Source organism: Sorex fumeus, unplaced genomic scaffold (genome assembly GCF_029834395.1).
Source record: "Sorex fumeus unplaced genomic scaffold, SorFum_2.1 ptg000039l, whole genome shotgun sequence".
In the NCBI taxonomy this organism is placed as follows: domain Eukaryota; kingdom Metazoa; phylum Chordata; class Mammalia; order Eulipotyphla; family Soricidae; genus Sorex; species Sorex fumeus.
Window position 1 is genome coordinate 6,887,084 of NW_026606096.1, and position 25,359 is coordinate 6,912,442.

General features: G+C 46.2%; 1 protein-coding gene across 1 annotated transcript in view; it reads right to left on the bottom strand.

Moving 5' to 3' along the window:
• Positions 1-24,409, bottom strand: part of BIN3 (bridging integrator 3) — a 46,738-nt gene extending 22,329 nt beyond the window's left edge. The window contains exon 1 of the mRNA XM_056119043.1: positions 24,328-24,409. Within this exon, the coding sequence (XP_055975018.1) occupies positions 24,328-24,335 (8 nt within the window). The 5' untranslated portion in view covers positions 24,336-24,409. The remainder of the gene's footprint in view (positions 1-24,327) is intronic.
• Between the last annotated feature and the right edge of the window lie 950 nt (positions 24,410-25,359).

Sequence of the window (25,359 nt, forward strand, 5' to 3'; positions counted from 1 at the left end):
GAGATCAGACCAGAGGTGACATATGGACTGTGTGTGGAGGGTCCTGGGCATGTCAGTTGTGGAGGGGTGCGTCATTTTGCACCTCAATGCTATAGTTTAAAAATGAACTAATAGATTAGAAAAGAAGGAAAAATTCAAGCAGGAAGCACTAGGCCAGGGGCCTAGATGAAAATGGACATTAAGTGAGCTGTTGAGAGAAAATGGGTGGTGTCTTGTGTATATGCAGAATTTAATTAGATTTTTTTTGAGGGGGAGGGGTGTTGGACTACACCTGGAGCTGGTTAGGGCTTACTCCTGGCTCTGAGCTCAGGGATCATTCCTGCTCGGGGCGGTACGTGTGTGTGTGGGGGGGGGGGGGGGAATGGTGGCGGGAAGGAGCGTATGAGATCCTGGGGAATTGAACCTGGGTTGTCTGTGTATAAGGCAAGCACCTTACAGGCTGTACTATCTCTCTGGCCTTTATTATGGAAAAAAATAATACTCTGGGGGTGGGTCTAGAGTTGGAACGCTGGATGCCTGAAACTCTGTTATCACCAGCCTTCTGAATCATGGCAAAGCCTAAATAAAGAATAATAACATAATAATACCAGCACGAGGACAGCTCACACCAGGCCTGGGTTTTCCCGGGCAAGGAGGCTGAGAGGCTACACCAGGCAGAAGCTCCCTCCTTGCCGAACCAGAGCTGCACCCGGCTCACGCCCTGCTTACCTCCTTCAAAATGTCTGCGATTTATTTAGCACTTTAAGCTATTCTATTTTTTATTACAAATTAGTTTATTTCTTTAAAAGCATTAAGTTAAAAAACATGCTCATCAGAGAAAACTTGAGAAAAGAGAAGAGAATAAAATTAAAATAACGTACAGCCTTATACCTAAAAGATATCCAAAGTTAACTCTGTTTTGGTGTTAATTATATATTTTTTTAAATCTGCAGGAAGAAAACCAACTGAAGCAAACATGCCAACTGTTAGTAGTGGTTAATTCTGGGTGGTGAGAATAAATGTTTTCTTCTTCGCACTTTCCATAGTTTTCAAATAAGCTATAAAAATCCCCTTTTTCATTTGACTACAACAATAATAAGCTGATTAGAGGCAAAAAAAAAACCCACCAAAAAAAAAAACATAAAGGACAAATACACAAAAAAATAAACAACAATGCCTCACATTCCAGAGTGTCCACGTGTGTACAAGTATATACATAAATATTTACATCACTTTTTAAAATAAAAAAATCATGATTTTTTTATTTGAATAGTTTTGCAATCAGCTAGATTTCTAAGATCTACCTTAATATTTCCGTGTACATCTATGTCACTAATTCTTTTCTTGCAACCCTTACTGGTGATTTCAATTGTTTCAAATATTTTGCTACTATAAACAAAAATTGGGTAGCTAAGCTTTTGCTCACTGCAAGGATTAGTCATGGATTCTGAGAATTGGGATTGCTGGGTCAAAGGACATATACATGTTCAAGCTTTGATACATTCTGGCAAATTGTCCCAGAGGCAGATTGAAACAGTTTACATTTTTAAAAAGCTTAAAATAGTTTATATTTTCCCCACCCACCCTTGGGGCTGTCTATCTGTTTTTTCTCCTGGCTGATCTCTGGGTTCTCCCTTCTTGTAGATGGGACATACAGATCAGTCTGAAGGCAAATCTTGTTCTTCTATGATCTCTTCCTTTTGTATGTCTTTATTGCTCCCTCCACACTAACATATGCAATTTCACTTTAGTTTTCTACTTTTGTGATTTCCTTTTATTAATCTGTTTTTCTTTTTATCAAAGTTACACATATTTTCTTTTTGTTTTGGGTCACAACCAGCAGAGCTCAGAATTTACTCCTGGCTTTAGAGGGGCTCAGGGGACCACACTGGATGCCAGAGATTGAACCCGGGGTGGCCAAGTGCAAGGCAAGCGCCCTACCCACTGTACTATTACTCTTGCCCAAAGCTACACATATTTTAATAAGGCAACAAGGCTGTTCTGCGTCTCTGCCTCATTCACTTGAGAAACGCCTTTTCAATTCTGCTTTTAGGAGTGAAGTTGAGGTGGAGGGAACATACCTTTACCTTTACTTCTCAAAAAAAAAAAATCTGTCCTGCTACTTCTTGACTTATGTTTAGGTTCTAGCTTTTAAAATTTATTTTATTTTATTTAATTTTTTTTTTGCTTTTTGGGTCACACCTGGTGATGCTCAGGGGTTACTCCTGGCTCTGCACCTACCCGCTGTGCTTCCGCTCCAGCCCCGGTACTAGCTTTTTGACTTTTTATTCTAGAAGAAGAACATTAAACAATATAAATAAAAAGGCTCCAGGTCTCCACCCTGGTAACACTGAGGCCTGGCCTTCAACTCTGTTTCTCTGTACCCACTGCAGTTTGGTCAATGCAACACTAAATAGAAGAAGAAGATGATGATCTGCTTCCCTTCTGTACATGGCAGCCAGCAGGTGTCCAGCCTCTGAGGGTCCCCAAGCTCACCACCCCAAAATGTCCAGCACCCTCAAAGCCAAGGACAAAGGTGTAAAATGAAATTTGTTCAGCCTCAGAGGGATCTTGCTCGCACACTTGCTCGCACACACATGCACACACGTATCCAAGTACACACCCCATCACGACACCCACCACTAAGTCCAAAGTCCTTAATTGTGGGTAAAACACAAAACTGGTAACATTGCAGACGTTTGGGCTTTGCCTAAGTCTAAAATGAATCTTCACTTCTTTCATTCATTGAGTTTTCTAGGGACCGAGCTCTAATTTAATCTCAGCTGTCTCTAGCTGCTCCTAATGCATTCATTCGTTTTCATTCACCATTCTAGCATTTTCCTGTCTCTGGCAGGATTCCCTGCTGGATGCTTTAATCTGCCCCAGCCTGCCTGGGTGCCACCATCCTAGTGGTGGTCCACAGCTGCTCCCGGCTCTCCCTCCAGTATCTTCACAGATTCCTGGGACCTCTTTCCTAGATGTTCCCCCCCACCCCCACCACCACCCCTGGATTCCATGTCTTTCTCTTTCTTGGCTTACTCTTCATATGGGTAGAGAAGAAGTGTGTGAGTGAGATGATTTTTGCGACTGTGCACAGTTAAAACCCTTTTTTATTCTACTTCACACTAGTTTCCTGGGTACAGGATCCTCAGCTGGATGTGATTTCTTTTAGAATTTTAAAGGCATTTGCTCTAATGGCTTCTCATTTTCAATTCTGCTGTAGTCATGAAAACCATCTAAAGTCTCCAACTGCCACCCCAGCCTGTAACCTGTTTGTTCTTTATGCAGACTTCTAGGACTATATTGTCACTCCTGGTAATACAAAATTGCATAAAGATTTCCCTGTGGGTAGATTTTCATACATGGGTTGGGATGCTCACAAACTCAATCCGGCATAGAATATTCTTTAATTCCAGGATTAAAAATAACATTGTTGAGTGCGGCAATGGTATGAGGGTTAAGACACTTGCCTTGCATGTGGTTAACCCCAGTTCAATTCTTGGCACCAAATTATGATCCCCTGAGCCTTGCCAGGACTGATCCTTGAGCACAGAGGCAGAAGTAAGCCCTGAGTATCACTGGTTATTGCCCCAAACCAATCAACCTTCCTTTTCTTTTCTTTTTTTTCTTTTCTTTTTTTCTTCTGTTTTTGGGCCACATCTAGTGACATTCATGAGTTACTCCTGGGGGTGCTCAGGCACCCATATGGGATGCTGGGGATTGGACCCGGGTCAACCTCATGGAAGGCATGCTCCCTACCTGCTGTACTATAGCTCCAGTCCCATTATTAGAATATCTAAATGAGAATTCTTTAACTACTTTCTTTTTCCTTGATAATCTCCATTTCTCTTCAAGTTGCCCCTCTCCTCCCTCCTTATTGGTTCTAGTCTCCACTTTCACACTAAACACTTTCTTGGGCATATGTCACTACTGGCTGGGATAAGTGATTGGAACAAAAGGCTGACTAGAAGCTGCTGTGTTGCGAATGTGTGTGGGTATGGGGGATGGGAGGGGGGGTGCCGGGGGGTATTACTGTTTAGTAATCTGGTTGAGCAGTTTTGTGGGGACCCCAGAGGTGACTACTTGAGAAGGCAACAGGCCCATGAGAAGATTCTTCCACTTTCTTAACTGCCCAGCTCGGCGTTCTAAGCGTAAAAGAGGTGGATGGGGGTATGCACCACCCCTGTGGGGACTGGCCACAGAAGACAAGGGGTGTCTCTGCTCCTTCCCTTCCTCCTCCTGCCTTCCTGTGGTAGTCCTGCTCTTAACAATTCTTACAGTTGTTCTTTTTATTATTTATTTTTGATTTTCAAAATTTTAGCCACACCCTGCAATGCTCAGGGGATCATATGGGATGCCGGGGATGAAATTCGGGTCAGCGGCAAGTAAGGCAAGAGCCACACCTGCTGGCCTATCTCTCCAGCCCTGGCTGCTCTCTTTGCTGATGCCTGAAGCTTATGCAACTTCATATAACCTTTTAAGTTTTAAATTATAAGAATAATAAAAAAAGACAATCACAACTATGAAAGTAGGCATAAAAATCAATTTTCAGAGAAAAAGCACAACAAATTATTCTGTATAAAAACTGAATAGTTTAAACATCTGAAAATCATGAACAACCTAATATTTTTACTAATCATCAGCCTCACATATCTCTGTATTCACTCCCCCAGCCCCCAGTTCTGACTGCATGATCTATGACTGACTTCTCATGTGACAATTGGTGACACAATTTTCTTAGAGAGAAAAAATAGGTAATTTAGTCTTTCCTCAAGTATAGTTGATTGAAATTTGTTTTTTAAAAATTGCTGACAGAAAAGCTTTGCTAGTAATATATAAAGTTTAGGATTACTGCAAAATTTAAGAAAACCTTATGCTTCTTTCATAAATAAACTGCAAAATTTAGGGCGCACGTCAAGATGTTTTGTACAATGACTAATCTTTAATGTGCCCTGAATTAAAGAAAATAACCGGTTTGTCACTGATGTCCTTGTAGGAGGGTATATTGTGAATTTTTCTTATCTTTATTATCATTGTTAAATTCACCAGAAATTTAAATGACTTATCAATGTGTTCAGATGATCTGCTCCCTCTCTTCGTTAACTAGATTACCAGGTAATCATCACTTAGAAAAACCTGATCTCATTCTCTTAAGGATTTCTAGATTTTGGTACAATCTAGAAACGCTCTGTGAGACTTTACCTGTTTTTAGGATAACTTCTACTGATTTCACTACTTTTGGTTTCATTCCATTAATATTTACTTAGTTTCTCTTTGAGGTTTTACATAAATTCAAAGATGTTCAAAAGAGGTAACCACTATATATTCCTACCTACAGTGTGTAAATTTTCACTTGTTTTATTCATACTGCCATGAAAATCTCTACCGATTTCAGTTACAATAGCCGACTCCCTGGTAACCCCTCTAGGCCCATTCTTCTCATGGCCCAGGCTAGCCCAAAGTTGCTGTGAGGAGGTGTGGTCTAATGGAGGGTTTTTTTTTCAACTTCATGTAGTATAAACACATTGTTCAGCGTTCACAACAACAGAGGCTCATGTGAACACACAGCTGGGGTTCCTTCCAGGGCCTTGGATTAGCTCCATGTAAGCAAGGGGCCTGATGCTTAAGCTTTATTAGTTTCTCACAGTAAATCCACCTTTGTGTGCCCCACTATAAAAACTCCCTGTTTCACTCCCCAGGGGTGAGGCGCCTTCATTCTTCTGCCTGGGTGAGGCCAGGACAGTGACCCAGTGAAACAGAGTTGGGGAGGAGATGGAGGGTGCTGAACTTCCTTCCAAACAGCTGTGGGCCAACCCCCCTGAGCACTGGGCTTCTCCCCTGCTTCTGCAGCCCCTCCCCCCAACCCCAGTCACCCACTGCTGCCTTCTCAGGAGTCTGTGATGTCAGCTGGGTCAGCTGGTGGTGTGGCCACAGGTCAGTTTAGGATGCGACTTCCTCAGAACTGCTAGGGATCTCTCTGGAAGCGCATCTTTCTCCCAAACAATTTCTCTGCTAACAATGTCCCCTGCATAAGTACATTCAGGCCTTTAAGAGTTTTGCTTTTGGGGAGGTGGGGGTTGAGGGCAGCGAGTAAGTACAGCGAGTAAGCTCGCATGCAGCCGATCCATGCTCCATCCCCAGCATCCCATATGGTCCCCCGAGCCTGCCAGGAGTGATTTCTGAGTGCAGAGCCAGGAGTAATCCCTGCGCAGCTAGATGTGGCCCCCCAAACAAAAACAAACAAACCAGTTTGCTTTCTGACTCTGTGATACTTTTAACTATTTTCAGTAAAGTAAAAGTAGGCAGAGAGTAAGCACAAAAATCAATGTTTAGAGAAAGAGCACAACAAATTATTACTTAAAAAAAAAAAAACCTGACAATAGTGTGAGCATCTGAAAATCAACTTCGGGAGGGGGCGAGAGAAGCCCCAGCAGCTGCACCCACACCCACGCCCCAATGGCTTCCACCGTGCCAACAGCCCGGTTCCACTGCTTTTTCACTCATCTTTGCAGAGATACCGAACAGACAAAAATTCCAGGTACGCCCACCGGTTTTCAGGCTCAGAACTCTGGGGTCTTCTCAGAGTGGGGGCAGGCAACTCCGGTCCCCCACCCCTAAAACCCCACGACTTCCTGAAGCCCTGGCAGCCACTCCCACAACCCACAGCTGCCATCACGTAAACTCTGTGGCTCACTTCTACCGATCCTAGAGATTCTGGAGTGCATGGACACCCCCAAACTCCACAATACTGACGTCCCAGTAAGAGCACACCAACTCAGATGGGAAAGTAACATAGAAGCAAACTCAATAAACAAAAGCAATCAAACATAAGGCTCAAGTGAAAATAAAAAACACCTTAATGACCCCATGGTGAGATAAGAATTTTCACAAATTTTCTTTTACTGTAGTATTTTTTTAATGTAGTATTTTTAAAAAAATAATATCACTAGCCACTTAGTTGTAACTAGCAATATAAAATGAATTATTTTGTGTCTGCTAAGGGGGCAGATGTGTGTGCAGGGGTAGTTGGGAAAATGGGGACATGGTAGAGGGAAGGTCACTTTGGTGGCGGGACTGGTGTACAAATATTGAATGCATTATGTATTATAAACAACTCTGCAAACCACAGTGTTTAAATGTTATTTTTATTTATTTATTTTTATTTTTTTGCTTTTTGGGTCACACCTGGCAATGCACAGGGGTTATTCCTGGCTCATGCACTCAGGAATTACTCCTGGCGGTGCTTGGGGACCATATGCAATGCTGGGAATGGAACCCAGGTTAGCTGCATGCAAGGCAAACTCCCTACCCACTGTGCTATTGCTCTAGCCCTTTGTTTAAATTTTAAAAAATGAAGAAGAAAAAAAGTTCACTTTTAGGGAGGGAGCAATAGTACAGTAGGTAGGGAGCTTGCCTTGCATGTGGCAGACCCAGGTTTAATCCCCGGCATCCCATCTGATCCCCAGTACCAGCAGAAGTAACCCCTGAGTATCACCAGGAGTAACCCCTGAGCATCAACAGAAGTAACCCCTGGGCACCAAGAGGAGTAACCCCTGAGCACCAGGAGGACTAACCCATGGGCATTGTTGGGTATGTCCTCCCCCACCAAAAAGTTTGCTTTTCTGTATTTTTTGTAGAATTTGTGGAAGATAAAATAGATGTACGCAGTCAATCTGAAGGTTTTTGTTCGAGGGAGGGCCACACGTGCTCTGAGCTCAGGGATCACTCTTGGTGGGGTTTAAGGGACTAAATGGAATGCCGGGGATTGCATCTGGGTCGGCTGCGAGCAAGGCAATCACCCTACCCACTATATTATCTCTCTGGCCCCATAGTTTGTTTTTAAAAAGCAACCTTAATAAGATTAATTCACATACAGTATTTGTTCTTTTAAAGTGCACTAATTGGTGGTTTTGAGTTTTCAGACCTTCACCACAATCTAATCTCAGATCATTTTCATCACCACCCCCCCAAAGAAACTCAACATTTAAGAGCAGTCATTCCACATTTCCCCCTCCCCTCCCACCCTCTAGTCCTGGCAACCATTAATCTAATGTTTCTATGAATTACCTATTCTGACCATTACATACAAGTGATTATTTTAGTTCTCTGTTTCACAGAGATGAATTCCAAGAACTCTTGTGGATATCTGAGGCAACAAGTCCTGGATATACTATGTTTTTTCCTACGTGTACTTTCCCAAGGTAACATTTATTTAATTTATAAACCAGGAATAATAAAGATTAATAACAAGAACTAATATTAATATAGAATGATTGTTACAACCTATTATTAACAGAAGTTATGCAAATGTGGTGTCACTCAAAATCTGTTGTACACTGGTGGTGGGCAACTGAAATTCTGAAAAGCAAAACCACAGATAATGGGGGCGTACTTTGCAGATTAGGTGACATTTTGTGATAGATTCTTTCACTTAGCAAACTGTTTTCAAAGTTCATTCATGTGGGAACATATAGTAGTAACTTGTCCCTTTTAAAAACATATGGAATAGAATTGAGAGTACAAAAATAGATACTTACTTTTGGGTCAATTTACTAGTAACAAGGGTGCCAAGACTGTTCAGTGGGGGAGAGAAGAGTCTTTTTGGCAGATAAATGCTGGGTGACTGGATATCTACATGTGAAAGAGGAAAGTTGGATTCCTTACTGTACATATTACCGATAATTTAGCTCCATATTCAGGTGATGGGGCATTTGAGCTATTTCCACATTTTGGCTGTTATGGATGCAATTTACATTTCTGTATACAATTTTTTTTGAGGAAACAAGTTTTTATAGCTCTTGGCAATAGAAAAATTGGCGGGTCATATGGTAAGTCTATGTTTAACCTTTGGAGGGGTTGTCAGACCATTTTCCATGGTAACTGCACCATTTCACTCTCTTACCAGCAGCAACAGGAGGCTCCCAATATTTTCATTTCTTCACCATCACTTGTCATTGTCTGTCATGTTCATTTGAGCATTCTAAAGGGGTTGGGGGCTATTTCATTTAGACAGAGATCTGCATTTCTCTGAAAAATGACAGATAAGTGAGTACCTTACCATGTGCTCTTTAGTTATTTGTATTTCCTGCTTGCAAGAAACATCTATTCATATTTTCTGTCTAATAATTTAAAAAAGGCTGTCTTTTTTCTTTTTTTTATTAAGTTGCAGGAGTTCTTTATACATTCTGGGTACAGGTTCCTAATCAGATACATGACTTTGAATTTTTTTCTCCCATTAGTGTTATTTTTTCACTTGCCTGATTCTTTGAAGCAGAAGAGTTTTAGATTTTTCTGTTCTATTTTTTCTTTCATTGTTTGTGCTTTTGGTGTCATATCTAAGAATTCTTTGCCATTCTAAGATCATGGAAGATTCACCCCTAAGCTTTCTTCTGAGAGTTGTATAATTTTAGTTCTTAAAAAATTTTTTTTTCATAGTTAATTTTTGTATATGGTATATGATAGGAATCCAACTTTCCTCTTTCACATGTAGATATCCAGTTACCCAGCACTTATCTGTCAAAAAGACTCTTCTCTCTCCCACTGAACAGTCTTGACACCCTTGTTACTAGTAAACTGACCCAAAAGTAAGTATCTATTTTTGTACTCTCAATTCTCTTCCATATGTCCTTCATCTTACACATGTCTATTTTTGTGGGTGGGCACTCCTGGTCCTCCTGGCGGAGCTCAAGGGACATGAAGTGCCTGGGATAGAGGGCTTCTGCAAGCAATGCAGTGGTCCTACACACCTATCTGTATGTTAGCACTACACATGGGGCGGGGGAGGAGTTTGAGCCTGGGCCACACCTGGCTGTGCTCAGGACTTACTTCTCCTGTGATAAGGGATCACATTTGGCAGGACTTTGGGGGCTGTAGATGGTGCTGGGAACCAAATGCAGTTGGCTCTGACCCAATTACTACAATTTAATTTCAGTGACAATCTTTCATATCTTTACTTCACTTAGATAGCTGTGCTCAGGATTTACTCCAGGCTTAAGGATCACTCCTCCTGGTGCTCAGGGGACCATACATGGTGCCAGGGGACCATACATAAAACCTGTAAGCAAGATAAAAACACCTTACTAGCTGAACTATCTTTCTGGCCCTATTTTTTGTATATTTAACAAGCTGTTTTAAGGGGGCTTTATTATTGCTTAATATTAGACCACGCTGGAAGTGTTCTGGGACCACTCCTGGCTCTGACCTCAGGGGTACACCTGGTAGTGCTCTGGGGACAATGTAGGGCTGGAGATTGAACTGTGGTTGGAGCTTGCAAGACAAGCACCTTAACCCCTATGCTATCTCTCCGGACCTTTGATTTTTTAAAAATAATCTGTCTTGGACCAGGGAGATAGCTCAAAGGACTACAGCATGAGCAAGAACCCTGGGTTCAATTCCTGGATCACATGATCCTCCAAGCATCATCAAGAGTAACCCTCAAACAATGCTGTATTTTGCCCCAAGGCCCCCAAACCAACCAATCTATCTTTGGGCAGGAAAACAGTTTAGTGGCAGATGGCATGCCTTGCCCTCTGGGTTCGATCCTGGCAGTGCCATTCACACCTACAGATACATAAAACTTTCTTCTCAGGTTTGGGAGAACAGCTCAGTGATTTACATCCTGGCCATGAGTTCAGTCCCTGGTGCTGTCTCATGGGCTGTGCAGGATCCTGGCTGCTTTGCTGAGTGAGGTCCCAGCAACACACATGATTTATTTCCTGCTGCATCACTGCCAGGTGTGTGTGTGTGTGTGTGTGTGTGTGTGTGTGTGTGTGTGAGACCACCACTGCCAAATAAGGAACATGTGTGCAAGCACCACAATTAAAGAGGTATCTGTGGTGAGCACCTAGGGAGAGTGCCCAAGCACTGAGCCCCAATAAGAGAGTCCCACCTAGCACCACAGCCAGGTGTGGGTGCAACTACTGGATTACAACCACATCGTCAACAACAAAAACGAAAAGGAGAGGGCAGATGAAAAAAACAATCTCTTCAAAATAATGTGAGCATCATTAAATACCATACCATACCATAGAAACAGAAGCATTTTTCTTGTTATATTTTTTACATAATTTCTTGGCTATTTTATGATTAATTTTAATATTTAAACTTCAAAAGCATTTGCTGTGCACACACACACGTCCAACCCCCAAAGCAGGATACTACTGAGAAAGCAGAAATTTGTAAATTAACCTCTGCAGAACCTATACAGTTACTTATACTGTGCTTACTCATTCAGGGCCATGTTTCTTTCCACTCATTCAAATTTTTGTATTATAAGCTTTAGGCTTATGAGTTATACAGGGGTCCACTACATTTGTTTTGTTAAGCATTCAGATTCTAAAGTAACATTTGTATGTGAAAGTTTTAACCCTACATACCTCAATACGCCTGGAGCAATAGCACAGCGGTAGGGCGTTTTTGCCTTGCATGCAGCCAACATGGCCGACCCGAGTTCGATTCCTCCGCCCCTCTTGGAGAGCCCGGCAAGCTACCGAGAGTATCTCGCCCACACAGCAGAGCCTGGCAAGCTACCCGTGATGTATTGGATATGCCAAACACAGTAACAACAAAGTCTCCAATGGAGACGTTACTGGGCCCACTCGAGCAAATCGATGATCAACGGGAGGGCCTTTAATCTTTAATCTTAATCTTAACCTTAATACACTCCATGGAATTTAATACTTTGGTTATACAATACATAGGATTTCCTTTTTTCATATCTCATAGCATTGAGTATGATATGGGCAGTAAACATTTATCCTGAAATCAGCTACCAGTTTTATAATAAACCTATATAGCCCAAGAAGTTCAACTGGAATAAAACCTCTAATTGGATTTCCAAGTAGATAATCATACCAGTTGAAAATGATAAAATTTCTCAACACTTTATCTTTTATTATTTTTTGAGGCCTCCCAAGCAGTGCTCAGAGGGTATAGGGGCCACTCCTGGGAACAGCTGGCAGTTCAATGCTTGGGCTAAGGAAACAATGCTGCTCCCCTAATATTTTACGCCTGTTGCTTTTATTAGTATACTGGCTTAGTATACTAATCTTAGTGCTCATGACTTTAGTAAGAATGCATCAAGCCTTTTTTTTTTAAAGATAATTTTATTGAACAACACTGTCACTGTCACTGTCCTCCTGTTGTTCATCGATTTGCTCGAGCGGGCCCAGTAATGTCTCCATTGTGACACTTGTTACTGTGTTTGGCATATTGAATACATCACGGGTAGCTTGCCAGGATTTGCCGCGTGGGCGAGATACTCTTGGTAGCTTTCCGGGCTCTCTGAGAGGGGCGGAGGAATCGAACCTGGGTTGGCCAGGTTGGCCTTGTGCAAGACAAATGCCCTACCTGCTGTGTTCCAGCCCAAGAATGCATCAAGTTTTAATCTCTCACTATTAAATATGAAGAGTATGCCAGACACAGTAACAACAAAGTCTCCAATGGAGACGTTACTGGGCCCGCTCGAGCAAATCGACGATCAACGGGAGGGCCCTTTACTCCTGGTTTTAGTCAGAAAGCCTTTTAATTAAGAAGAAAACATTTTTCTCTTCTAGATTTTTCTGTTCCTGATTCTTGAATGAATGCCTATCAGCAAGTACTTTTTCTTGGGTGGCGAGTATGGTGAGGGGCTTGTCCACCTACCCAAGGGGAGCCGTCTTTTCCTTACTAAATAAACTCGGCTTGGTAAAGATCCAGGTTCATCGACTTGGGACCTCGCCAGCCCCTGCTGGTACTATAGCAGCTCAGTGCGATGCCAACCTTTTATTTTTATTTTATTTTATTTTATTTTTGGTTTTTGGGTCACACCTGGCGATGCACAGGGGTTACTCCTGGCTCTGCACTCAGGAATTACCCCTGGTGGTGCTCAGGGGACCATATGGGATGCTGGGAATCGAACCCGGGTTGACTGCGTGCAAGGCAGTCACTCCTGCTATCGCTCCTGCCCTGATGCCAACCTTTTAAGGGCCTTCTTCATGATGACCACTGCCCTAGGGTCCAGTGCAATCAGGATGAGGGAGACAGACACAGCCTATGATTTCACTAAGCTGAAGGTCTAGATTGTAGGCATGTACTAATGAGGGAATAACGTGATGAAATCAGTGAGTAAAACTCCCATACTTTAAGGTTCCTGAAAAAAGTTAAGTCTTTGGTAAGGCAATATAAAGAACAAAGAAAGGAACACCTTTGTATTTTGGTCTCGATCCTCATCCAACTAAACACAGACCTAAAGAGGGCACATCAGTCAGCAGCTGGAGTCAGGACAAGCACGCTGGGTGGAGAGATAGCCATCAATCAGCTGGCTTTGGCTTCAGAAGTCCAGCCTAGTGAGGTGGCCCCAGTACGGGCCAAAGGAAAGCAAAGCTCTTATGGAACCTGACGACCCTGGAGGGAAGAAGCACCTCCTGGCTGGGGCTGCCTCACTGTCAGACGGCAGCTGGGCACCTCTGTGCCAGGGCTGCCTGAAAACCAGGCAGGCCCCGGTTGGCAGGGTTCAATTCTCTGCCACCAACTTCGAATGCTCCAGTAGGAGGGAACAGGCTGGAAAAGAGCAAATAAGTTCCACCTGGGAGGGGCCTCCCGCCTCTCCCCGGGGCTCCCAGAGGCTACCCAGCCCCAGAGCCAGCCCCTCTGGAGAGACAGCACACCCCCTCCAGGGCAGGCAAAGGCTCACTAGGCATTGGGAATTTTGTTTCTGCCCCTCTTCCTCCTCCTCCTCCTCTTCCTCCTCCTCCTCCTCCTCCTCCCCGCATCCCTTGGGGATTTCTCCATGGAACTGGGTAGCTAAGCCAAGGTCCAGAGGGCAGACCAGGGTAGGTCCCCAGAGAGGCTCTGCGTTCTGGAAGTCATCAAGCGGGCTCTGGAGTGGGCGCCCTCCCTGGATCTGCCCCCATTCCACCAGTGTGAGCACCAGAGGGCAGGAGGAGGGATATTTTGGGATCAGTAACAAAACGAAGAAAACATTTCTCTCCACCCTACCCTTCTCCAACCCCCAACATGTCCCACCTCGACCAAAAAAAAAAAAGAAAAGAAAAGAAAGAAATTCAATGTGTACAGAGAGAAAGGGGAGAAAGAAGATTCTATTTTCTTTCACAATAAAGAAAAGTCAACAGGATGTTCCGAAAGCTACAAATATACTTTTTTTTCAAACAGTAAATATCTCTATTAGCAGCGTGATGCCAGTTGGCTAATTCTGTCTGTCTCAGTAAAACCTTTCCAAAAAAACTCCTGCTCTTGTGTAATGTCTATTTACAAGAACAGCGCTTTTGCATTTTCAATTTGCCCGTTTCTCAATCTATTGTTTCCCCCAACCCCTTTAACTGCAGAGGCAGAGACAGCGGGCAGGCCCAGATGGCAGTGGGGTGGGGATCCCCTGGTCACCCCAGCAGATCCCCTGAGCCTTGCATCTTTGGAGAGTCCTCCGCTCCCAATACAAAGAAGCCAAGACCTGTGCACGCCTCCCCGCGTGATTCACCTGTTCTCTGGAATTACTCTCCACCTGACTGTGAAGATGAAGCTGTCCAGGCCTGGCGTGGCAGGGGTGTTGGTGGGGGTGTGTGGGGGGTGGTGGTGGAAAGAACCTGGGGATGCTTCGCCTTCCCCAAGTTGCATCTTCCTGCTCTCTCTGGCTGGGCCAAGATCACAGTTTGAGCGGGAGGGGGAAGTTGGGAGAGGTGAGAAAGAAGGGGAGCTGAGCAAGGAGTAGGCGGTGGTTGATAGTGGCTGGAATCCTGGCTCCCCAGGGAGTGGCCTGGGCCTGAGTCACTGTCTCTGCAAGAGCAGGAAGGTGGGCGAGAGGCAGCAGCTTCTGCGGGCGGGAAGGACAAGCGGCCCTCCCCCTTCGGTGACTCTCTCCTGGGGGCCCTGCCTCTTCTGTGTGAAGGCCCCAGCCGGGCGACCACCACCTTGACCACAGCAGAGGGGACTGGGGTGAGGGCCAGTCGGGGCTTATGCAGTCAGCTGGTACAGGCAGAGCAGCTGCGTGTGGAGATGCCACCCTCTCTGACGGGCCAGCTGGCAACAGCACCCATGGGCCAAGGAGAGTTCAGACCCAGCAAGGGCACGAGACCCCCGGCGCAGGGAGAAAGGAGCCCATGCGGGGTCCAGGATCCGGTTCTGGGGCTAGTGACCACAGCCTCTCTGGCCCCACCTCAGTCCTTGCCCTCAGCTGACCGGATCCCAGACCAGAGCACCAAGAACACCACCCAGACGCGCCACCATGCCGAAGTGGGGCGAGTGTGTTTAAAAATAATAAAAGGCACGGCTCTGTGACTTGGCGGATTCCTCCCTGGCACCAGAACCGTCTCCCAGCTCAGCGATGGAGGCTCTTTCCCTGCGACTCCCCAGGCTGACCTCTAGAACACACTCAGGAGGCTGGGTGTGGGCTCACAGCCCTGGGGAGCAACCGTGAAAGCAGCCCCTGACAGTGCCATTCGCCAGAGGCCCTTCTGGTGGGCACTTCACCTCAAGGGCTTTCCTGTGAGAAGTGCCCTGAAGAAGTCTGGACACCTGAGCCGTGATGCTGGGTGACAGGCCTGGCTCTGCGGAGGACCAGGAGTCACTGCATTAACCTTCCTGCTACTCCCGGGATAGCTAGAGACAGGCTGACTGTGAAGGCCAAGGTGAATGTAGGCTGATGGAATGAGTGAGCATTCTGGAAGGATCTGCTGCAAAGACAGAGTGGTGGTCTTCTGATGATGAGGGTTGACCCAAAGCCCAGGGAAATATGGTCAGAACACCAGAAATTATTTTTTTTTCCTGCTCTGAGGCCAAGCAACAGTCTGGTTGGTACCAAAAGAAACCAATACCAGGCCCAAGTTAATCGGTCTGCTAAAAACGCTGCGGTGTCTTCCTCCAAAAGAGAAGGAATTGGAACAGGTTTGCCAGTGGATGGAGCATCTGACAGAAATGCAGGGAAAGAGAAAGGAAGGCAATTCAGGGAGGCAGTTGGATATATTTATTTATTTCCCCCATAACTCTTAAATCAACTCTGAACATTTGACAGCCAAGTTATCACCTATTCTCCTTCTCATCCACTAAGAAAGGAAACAGCGGGGCTGGAGAAGTAAAAGAGTGGAAAGGGCACTTGCCTTTATTGTGGCCCACCCAGATTCAATCCCTGGCACCACATATGGTCCCTTGAGCAATACCAGGAATGATCCCTGAGCACGGAGGCAGAAGAACTGAAAACCACCAGGGATGGGCGCCAAGTAAAAATAAATAAAGGAAGAAAGGAAGTGGCAGAAAATGGTCCTTCTGTTAGGAAAGGGGAAATTCTGAGGTGAAGCCTTTGTCCTTTGGGGTAACTCAACAAGCTGAGAGGAGCCTCTATTGCAGGATGGGCGGCTGGCACAGCCTCTGCGATCGCTTCTCATTGTCTCCCGTCCCTTTCACTTCAGACTCCTGGTGGGTATCAGGAGTCATAAAAAGAGCTTTCACTCTTCCGAGTCCCTTGCTTTGCCGAAGGTTTGATCCCCAGAAAGCCAGAGGTGGAAGGAAGAGGGCTGTCTGGAAACCCTACTCAACCCAGCACTGTGCACTCTCCACTGACCAGAGAAGGCGAGAATTCTCTTGCTAGGAACAGTGTGGTCAGTTGGAGCTGTGGTGCTGGTAATGGCCAGCAAGCCTAGGAAGTGGACCGGGGAGGTAGCTCAAAGTGCTCATGGACATACAGCAGCTCCAGTTTGAACCCCAGCACTGATGAGAAAGGCCCTTGGGCACAAGCACTGGGTGTGGTGCCCAAGCAAATATTCACAGAAAGTACTGAGATATTGTAAACACTCAGAAAATCAATAACAAAAGCACCATCAAATTCTGACATCAAGCTATGCCTGCCTGGGGTCAGCATCAAGAGCCCAGAGGCTGTTGAAGCTCCCGGCCACTCACAGCTGCTTGCAGCCCCTTGTCTCCTGGCCACCCGGGTGGAAGCACCACCCTGCATTTGGTACTCACGACCCCCTCACTTTCACTCTGCAAGCGTAAACCCACAAGTACACTGTGGGGTTGGTTTACTGGCCCAGGACTGAAGTAAACAGCTCAGTACCAGAATGCGTCATTTTGAAACTTTGAGCTCCTATTATGTTCAGTATTATGGTTCTGAGGTCTAGACACATGGAGGTCGACTTCGGTCATTTCAACTTCTATGTGAGGGCTGGAGCTATAGCACAGCGGGTAGAGAGTTTGCCTTGCACACATCCACCCCGGGTTCAATTCCCAGCATCCCACATGGTCCCCTGAGAACCGCTAGGAGTAAGTCCTGAGTGCAGAGCTAGGAGTAACCTCTGTGCATTGCTGGGTGTGACCCAAAAGGAAAAACAAACAAAAAATCAACTACTACATAATATTTCATTATGTAAATATGTGTCTATTTACCCACTACATGATGATTTGCTTATTGGTCTCCAGGGGCTGGCCGGCTTCAGACAAGTAAGCAACGACATTTCTGGGCAGGGGCATGTGGGAAGTGACACCCAGGCCACTCTACAGTGGTGGCATCACTCATACCCCTCACCCACCTTCCACCCCGTGGCTCCTCGTCCTTGGGGAACTGGCACTGGCTGACATTTCTGCCTGATGGTTGTGACTGCGGCAGGGGCCTCGCCCCATGGTTTTCTCTGTTTTTCCTTAATTGCCGCTAACTCAGACATCTTGCTCTAGGCCTGTGTTTCCCAAAGTGGGTGGTACTGCCCCCACCCAACCCACCAAGGGGAGCTAGAACAATGCTGGGGGTGGGGGTGGGGTGCAGAAGGCTTGCATACAGTTGGGGGGACCTTTCTGTTTGCTCACCCAGTGAAGGCAGATTTCCAAGAGGGAGAGCTAGGTGAGTTTCCTGAGAAGGAAGTGGTTGGCCAAACAAGACTGGGAGTCTCTGCCTAGCCTATAAGGGTTTTCTTTTCTTTCCTGTGGACAGGTTTCCAACGTATGGAACAACCAGTGGTATTTATGGTCGTCCCTTCTGCATTTTTCAGGGCTAGGGGTATTCCCAAGCAGTGTTCAGGGGGGGACACTCTTTGGTGATACATAGCCTGGTTGTGCTCTATCCTACGGGTTTAATGTTTAGGTCAGGTGATGGGGTGCCTTTTGGGCTAAGTGGTGCTGGGGTCACCAGAGCTAGAGGAGTGAGTGACTGGAGCAGGGTGGGGTGTCATGCTGTGGCCGGGACTGAATTAAACACAATGTGTGCTCGGTGTGCACTGCAGTCTTGAACTAACACCCCGGTCCTGTATTTCTTATTATTATTCTTCAAAAACAACCAAATATAAAAATTATATAGTAGAAGACGAATATCCAAAGCCAGGGAAAATAGGGGCTAGGAGGACTGATCAATGGTTGGAATCTATCACAAATGTGTGTGGGGTAGAGACTAGGTAAGATAGAGAAGGAACCCGTATGACAAAAATAGTTGGAAATGATCACACTGGACAAGAATTGAGTGTTAAAAGTAGGTAAAGGGATATACACAATAACCTTTCAGTACCTGTATTGCAAACTACAATGCCCAAAAGGGCGGGGGGGGGGGAGCAGGGAGAGAGAGGGAGAGGGAGAGAGAGCGAAGAAGAAAAACGCCTGTCACAGAAGGCAGGTTGGGGGTGGGGGGGATGGGAGGGAAACTGGGGACATTGGTGGAGGGATGAGTGTTGGAACACTGTATGACTGAAACCTAATCATGAACAGCTTTGTAAGGGTCTATCTCACAATGATTCAATTAAAAAATCTTTTAAAAAATAATAAAATAAAAATAAAAAGCACAAAACCCCATGACAATAATAATAATAATAATAATAATAATAATAATAAATAAAAACAACCAAGTTAACCAAATCATCTTTAGCTGGTTGGAGTCACTAGGGTTAGCTCTAGTCTGAATATGTGTGATAAATTCCTTGTGTTTTTCAAAGCGGGGGTTTATGTAGACTCTATGTATCATTAAATGGCTATGCAGCGATGCATTGTAAACAGAGATCAAACTCAGTCACCAAAGGGGCTGGAGACATAGTTCAGATGTAAGGCACTTACCCTGCATGTAGCTAACTCTGATTTGATCCCCTGCACTGCATGTGGTCCTACCCCCAGCACTGCCAGGATCGATTCCTGAGCACAGTCATGGTTCCCATCCTCCATAAAAAATAACAAAAATTAGTCAATCAATAATTGAAATGGGTCATTCTTTCAAAAATAAAATAGAACGCAATGGAAAATGTCAATATACATTACATATATGATATATATTATACATATATAATGCATAGAATTTTAATTCCAAATTTTAGTGTGTGCAGGTATATGTGTGTGTGTGTGTGTGTGTTGGTATTAAAAGGTATTTCTTGTTGCAAACTACTGTCAGAACTTTTGGAAGCAACATTGAAGAGATAGTCCAACGGGGAGGGTGCTTGCCTTGCACACAGCTGACCTGGGTTCAATCCCTGATATTCCATATGGTGCCTTGCGCCCACGAGGAGCAATTACTGAGTGCAGAGCCAGGAGTAACCCCTAGCATCATTGGGCATGGCCCCAAAACCAAACCAAAACTAAATAAAACCCCCAAAAAACAAACACTCTGCCCCCAAACACACACACACCTTCTGGAAACCACTGTTCAAGTTAGGCTTCCTGAATCTACTCTTTCTCTTTTCTTGACTTTTGCTGGCCCACCTCCTTGCTCAGAAGTTTTCCATTTTCAAAAGCCTAGGCTTGATTTCAAATCCTAAGCTCTGAAAGCACTATAGTGTGGCCCAATCAGAGTACCAACTCCGGCAACAAAGCCTCTCCCCAAATCACCACTCACTAACCCAAATCAGCTTCTGGACTGACTTTTGATGGATTCTGGCTCCACAGGTTTTTCCCTGCCATTCTTCTTCTTTTTTCTAAATAAGTTTTATTGGATCACTGTGAGGTACAGTTACAAATTTGCATGATTTCGTTTCAGTCACAAAATGCTCAAGCACCCATCCCTCCACAGGTGCACATTTTCTACCACCATTGTTCCCAGTGTCCCACCTGCCACCTCACCCCATCCCACTCCCTGCCTCTGTGGCAGGTACAATCCTTCTTACTCTTTCTCTAATTTGGGCCACCATTCTTCTAGCCTGGACCCTTCCTTTCCTCACTGAAACCTAGATACTTGCTGGATTAAGGGTGAGTCAACTTACACCCTCTCCTTGAAGTCTTTCCTTTCTGGTGGAGTAGGGGGTGCTTTGGGTCACAGCCAATAATTCAGGGATTATTCCTGGCTTTGGGCTCAGGAGTGACCCCTGGTAGTATTCACGACTATATATGCAATGCAGGGAAATTCAATCACAGTCAGCTGCATGCAAGGCAAACACCTGACCTCCAGATACTACGAGATACTACATCTCCAGCTCTTGAGTTCTTTGATGGTGCCACACAACCACTTTGTGACTTGCTGCCATGTCTGTGAACCCTGGCACGCTGCATACAATGACATCAGACAATAATTCACTCTTACAGCCTTTTGAATGTCCCCCAACATTTAGCACAGACCCTTGCATAGCATATCAATTCAATAAGCACTGAACTAACACACATCTACGAGCATCATCTGTGCGCCACACATAAGACTGGACCAAACTTAGTGGATTAGTCAACATAATGGATCTGGGAAATCAACTCTAGTAGCCCATTCTGAAGAATATAACAGACAAGATAAAGAGATTTGACTAGATTCAGACACTTGATTATTTTCAACTAGTCTAAAATCTGGGTCAAGTCCTTTCCCCTCCCATTACAACAAAGAATACAATGTCTTATATTTGTGCCCAAAGAAATGTAAGTACAGAATCTTAATGATTCCTCCCAGGATCCATGTGTCTATGCATTACCATGCCTTCTATAAAGAAAAAACAAGAGGAGATTGGCCTGTCCGATGTTGGGAACAGAGAGAAAGAGACCTGGGTTCTATCCCCATCACTGCATAGTCCCCTAGAACAGCTGAGAGCAAATCCTGAGCATGACTCGGTGTGGCCACCAAATCCAAAACCCAAACAAAAAACCAAAGTCACAGCAGTGTGTGGAAAGTCTGCCCTAGGTGGGGAAGCTCAGTGGTAGAAAACAGATGATCCTGAGTATCTGGAGGTTGTAGGACACGGGACTTCTTTCTCACTTCACGTGTGCTCCAGACAAAACTGGCAACCCTCTGTCATTCACTATAGCCTAATATATCCTGGCAAAGTAATCGCTTTTCCTGGGTATCACAAGGTTCCTTGGGGAATCCACTTCTCTAATGTCCTGTTTCACGTGGAGGGAAAACTCGGGAGATGCAGTTTTCGTTCAAGTTCTGCCAGGAGCCTTAGATCACTGGAATGAAAGCTGCCAAGGGGCGGGCCTGCACAGCCTACTTCAAAGGGCTGTGAGGAGGAAGTCAAATGGACAGAAAGACAGTGGACAAATTCAAAGTCCTGCACAAATATAAGGCAAAGCAACAATGGTGATAAAGAGGAAAAAGATACCCCACGGAGAAAGTGTTTAAAATCAAAAGAAAGATTCTGTCTGGCCCAGCAGGTGACTGACTGTTGATAGTCTAGTCATTCTGCGAAACAATTACCATAGGTACCTCCTATGTGCAGGACAGCTGTGTGCACAGAGATAAAGCTACAGCTTCTGCCCTTGCAGAGTTCATGCAGCGGAGAGGCTGACCTTGTGGCTAGGGGCGGGAGCACTACAAAAGGCGTGTCAAGCCAAGGGACCAGTACGTACATAGGAGCCGGAGCACAAAACCTTTCAAAGTTCTTCTAAGTGTGTGGTGCCAGGAAGACTACCACCCTCGGAGACACGAAAGCCAGATTATGGGCACTACTGTTAGTTCTATTTACTCTTTCTGTATTACCATAAAGACAGACAGACACGGTTGGAAGGGAGAGGAGAGAGAGAGAGAGAGAGAACTGTACTTAGTTTGGGGCCAGGATGTGATCTGAGAATGAGAACGAAATGCCTTTCTCTAAGCAGGCAACAGTATGGGCTGCCAAGCAGATGGGTGGATGCGTGGAAGGGTAGACAGTTCAGGAAGGCCACAGGTACCCACTAAACAAACAGGGGGTGGGCGGGCTGCATGCACAGCGGAAGGCGAGAACAAAGGACCCTCATTCTCTGGGCAAAGTCTACAGTGTGCACAGGGCATCAATATTGGACATTTCTCACTGTGACATTTTGAAAGCCCAGCCTAGCCCAGAACAATGGTTATCCTTTGGGGACCCGGGCCTGTGTGCCCTTAGGCCTTATTCAGTGATGGCTGCCAGAGCCCAAGTGCTCGGTGAACTTGACCTTGGGCATCAGCCTCCCATGATGTCTCTACGTCACTCTGGTCTCTTCCCCCACTAAGAATTCCAGTCGCAGATGAATGGGTGGATTCATTCTGAGAGCAGGAAAACCACTGCAGGAGTGAATCAGAAGGACCCAGCCCTGGTCCCCTTGCCAGCCATTGAGCCAGGAACTGAGTGCAATTGTATACCCAGGCGCCGGTGCCATTCTCCTCTCAGGGAGAGAGGGTCAGGGTCCACGCAAGAGATGACGCAGAAGTCCTCTCAGAAGGAAGAGGAAAAGACCTCCGCTTTAGGGACAAAGCCACCCTTTTGGCTGTGACCCTCAGTCCAAGGAGGTGCCAAGATGTAGTTGTCCTGGTAAATTAGTTTCACTGGATAAAAATCTCAGCTTTTGCTAAACAGCTGGTTGTCAATTTCAATTTCTCTCCTACCCAGCAGACAGGAAATAGGCTATTCATTTTTCAAAACCAAACCCAAAATATTCTCTACAAACAAGAGAAAGCAACGTACCTCGGATCACCCAGGACTCATTACCTTACTTGTTCTGCTCTTCTGATTAATGAAGGAAAAGAATTCATTTCTACACATTGTAAGGTGCCCGTCTAAGCAATATGGAACATCTTTACTTCCCACTTTTTCCACTTCCTATCTTGAAAGGTGAAAGTCCTTGAAAGACTCAAAGATTCAGGAGAGAGCTGGCAAGAGCGCACCATACTATAAGGCTAGAGGCACCCAGGCCAACCCTTCAAGGAAGTAATTCTTTGGGGAAGGGAATCCCCAGAGAGCTGCCACGTTGTCCATCCCTCACTGGGTTATAACAAGACGAGAAGTGTTGGCTTTTTAGACGTCAGCTCTCTCTGGGCTCCGAAAAACAAAGGTGAGGGGAAGGAAGCAGCTCCTAATAACTCCAGGACTTTTTAGAGCCTTGCTCCAGATTTTCCTTTGCGTTCAGAGCTAACTGTCCATCACGTTCATCTGAGAAAGCGGGGCGCTGACACAGGGGCTTCAATGTTCCATTAGAGAGCTGCCCTCCACACTGACTGACATCAGGGGCCTGTGGCCAGCGCTTAGTCACCAGCCTAGGCCAAAACTGAGCTTGTGAAAGCTTCCCCAAAGAAACTCTGGTATCTTCGCTCATTCTTAACTCTCACAAATGGGCTGTGTGTAAAGAAACAGGCTAGAACCCTGAGAACAGGGCAGTCAATTCCCTATTCCAGTGGAATTTAGATTCCCAAAGGGCTGGCTCACTCAGGATCTCTCTGGGATCCATGGATGCATGAGCCCCCCTCTCCCCCCCCAGAGCTGCGTCCACTGACATTTGGCCTGGTCCATGTACAAGTCCCTGGGCCTGAAGACAAGATCCTTCGGGCAATACAAACCCGACTCCCAGCCTTGCAACGTGTCTACCATGAGCCAAGCACCAGGTGCACAGCAACTGGGGTGTCCCTGGCTGCTTCTCTCACGGGCTAGTTCAGAGAACTCGGGCGATTTAAGCTTAACTCTGCCCATCTGAGAGGCAGGGTCGTGGGTACCGGACACCCCCAAACGAACCCACACAGGACGGCGCGTTGCAACAGGGAAGGAAGTTTTGTCTTTCCAAGACTTGGGGGTGGGGGGGGTGGGTGGCAAGCCTGGTCCTGAACAGGCGGGTGGCATCTCTGATCAGTGAGCTGGGGGAGGGGAGGGCCGCGGTTGCCAGAGGGATGCCCACGGCTCTGGGGAAGGGGTTGGGGAGGGGACAGATGCCCACTGGGAGAGAGACGGCGGCGGACACTCCACCTCCAAGGGCTTTGGCAAGCGCAGGGAAGAGGATCGTCGCAGCGTCAGCAGATAGGAGAAGACGGGGCAGGCTGGTCGGATGCGGAAAGGAGCCCGAGGAGGGATCCCTGGCTAAGGAGCTGTCACCCCGATCCCGGGCGAGTCGTGACCACCCACCCTCCGAAGCCAGCCGGGCTCGGTTCTGGGGGGCGGGCGGGTCGATGCGGGCAGCGCGCGCGAAGGGACCGGGAGGGACGCGGGGCAAGGCCGCTGCGGCCGGACGTCCAGCCGCCCCTGACGCCTGAGCCTCACTCACCAACTCATGGTCCCCAAGCTGCCGCAGGCTCCTCCACAGCAACTCGGTCCTCGGGGATCACTTCCGGATTCAGCCAGTCTCCAGGAAGTGACGAAAGCCACGCCCCCTCTGCCCGGAAGTCGCCGAGGAGTGGGCGGGGCGGGGCGTTAACCCCTCCGCTGCCCCGTGCTTCCCAAGGAGTCTGGCCCAGCTTCGGGCGTGCATTGGCTTAGGGGTTCTTGGGGCAGTTCAGACCGGGCCGTGGTCACCTCTGGGTGCTTTTTCTGCTTTGGAACACTGACTTGTAAAATTTGCCTCTGCAGAGGACACTTGTCTCTGAGCTGGGTTCTTTCCTCTTGTCTGCACAGTAGAAAGTAGATTGTAATGCAGATAGGAGCAGTAAATACCCAGGTGACTGAGACACCTATTCAAGGTGTGATCTTTTGATTCTTTAAAATTTTTGTTATGGAGGATGGTTGTGAATTACCTGTGGCTAATAAACAGATCTTTCTCCCTTCAACTTCTGGCACAGGCGCCTGAGCACGAAGAATACTTTCCAGGTTGAAACATTCTGTTGATTTGATCAGTTAAAAGGGGGGACACGGGGCAAGGACCGCTCCCCCTTATGGAACCCAAACCATGGGAATTATCCCTTTCTTCTACTGCTTCACATAACAGATACTCACTGAGCTAAATGGTGCCAACACCCAGGACACAGCACGAGAAGGGAGTATGGCTGCTGCCCACATGTGCCCTCCAGAGCTGATAACCCTGAGGGAGAAGTAAGTGGGCAGCTAATATGGTGTGGCCCCTTCAATGCACATGGTCTCACTTAAGGTTTCCAGGAGGAGCAACTGCCCAAGCTGAGTCCTGGTGGTGATGCAGGTCAGGCCTGTGAGTCTGAGGGGAGAACTTGGCCAAGGGAACTTGGCTGAGAAGGAGACTGAATTACAGGCAAGGTGCTCATTTGCCTTCTGTTTTTTCAAAGTCAGAATTCAGGGTTTTTTTTTTTTCTTTTTGGGTCATACCCAGCGATGCTCAGGGGTCACTCCT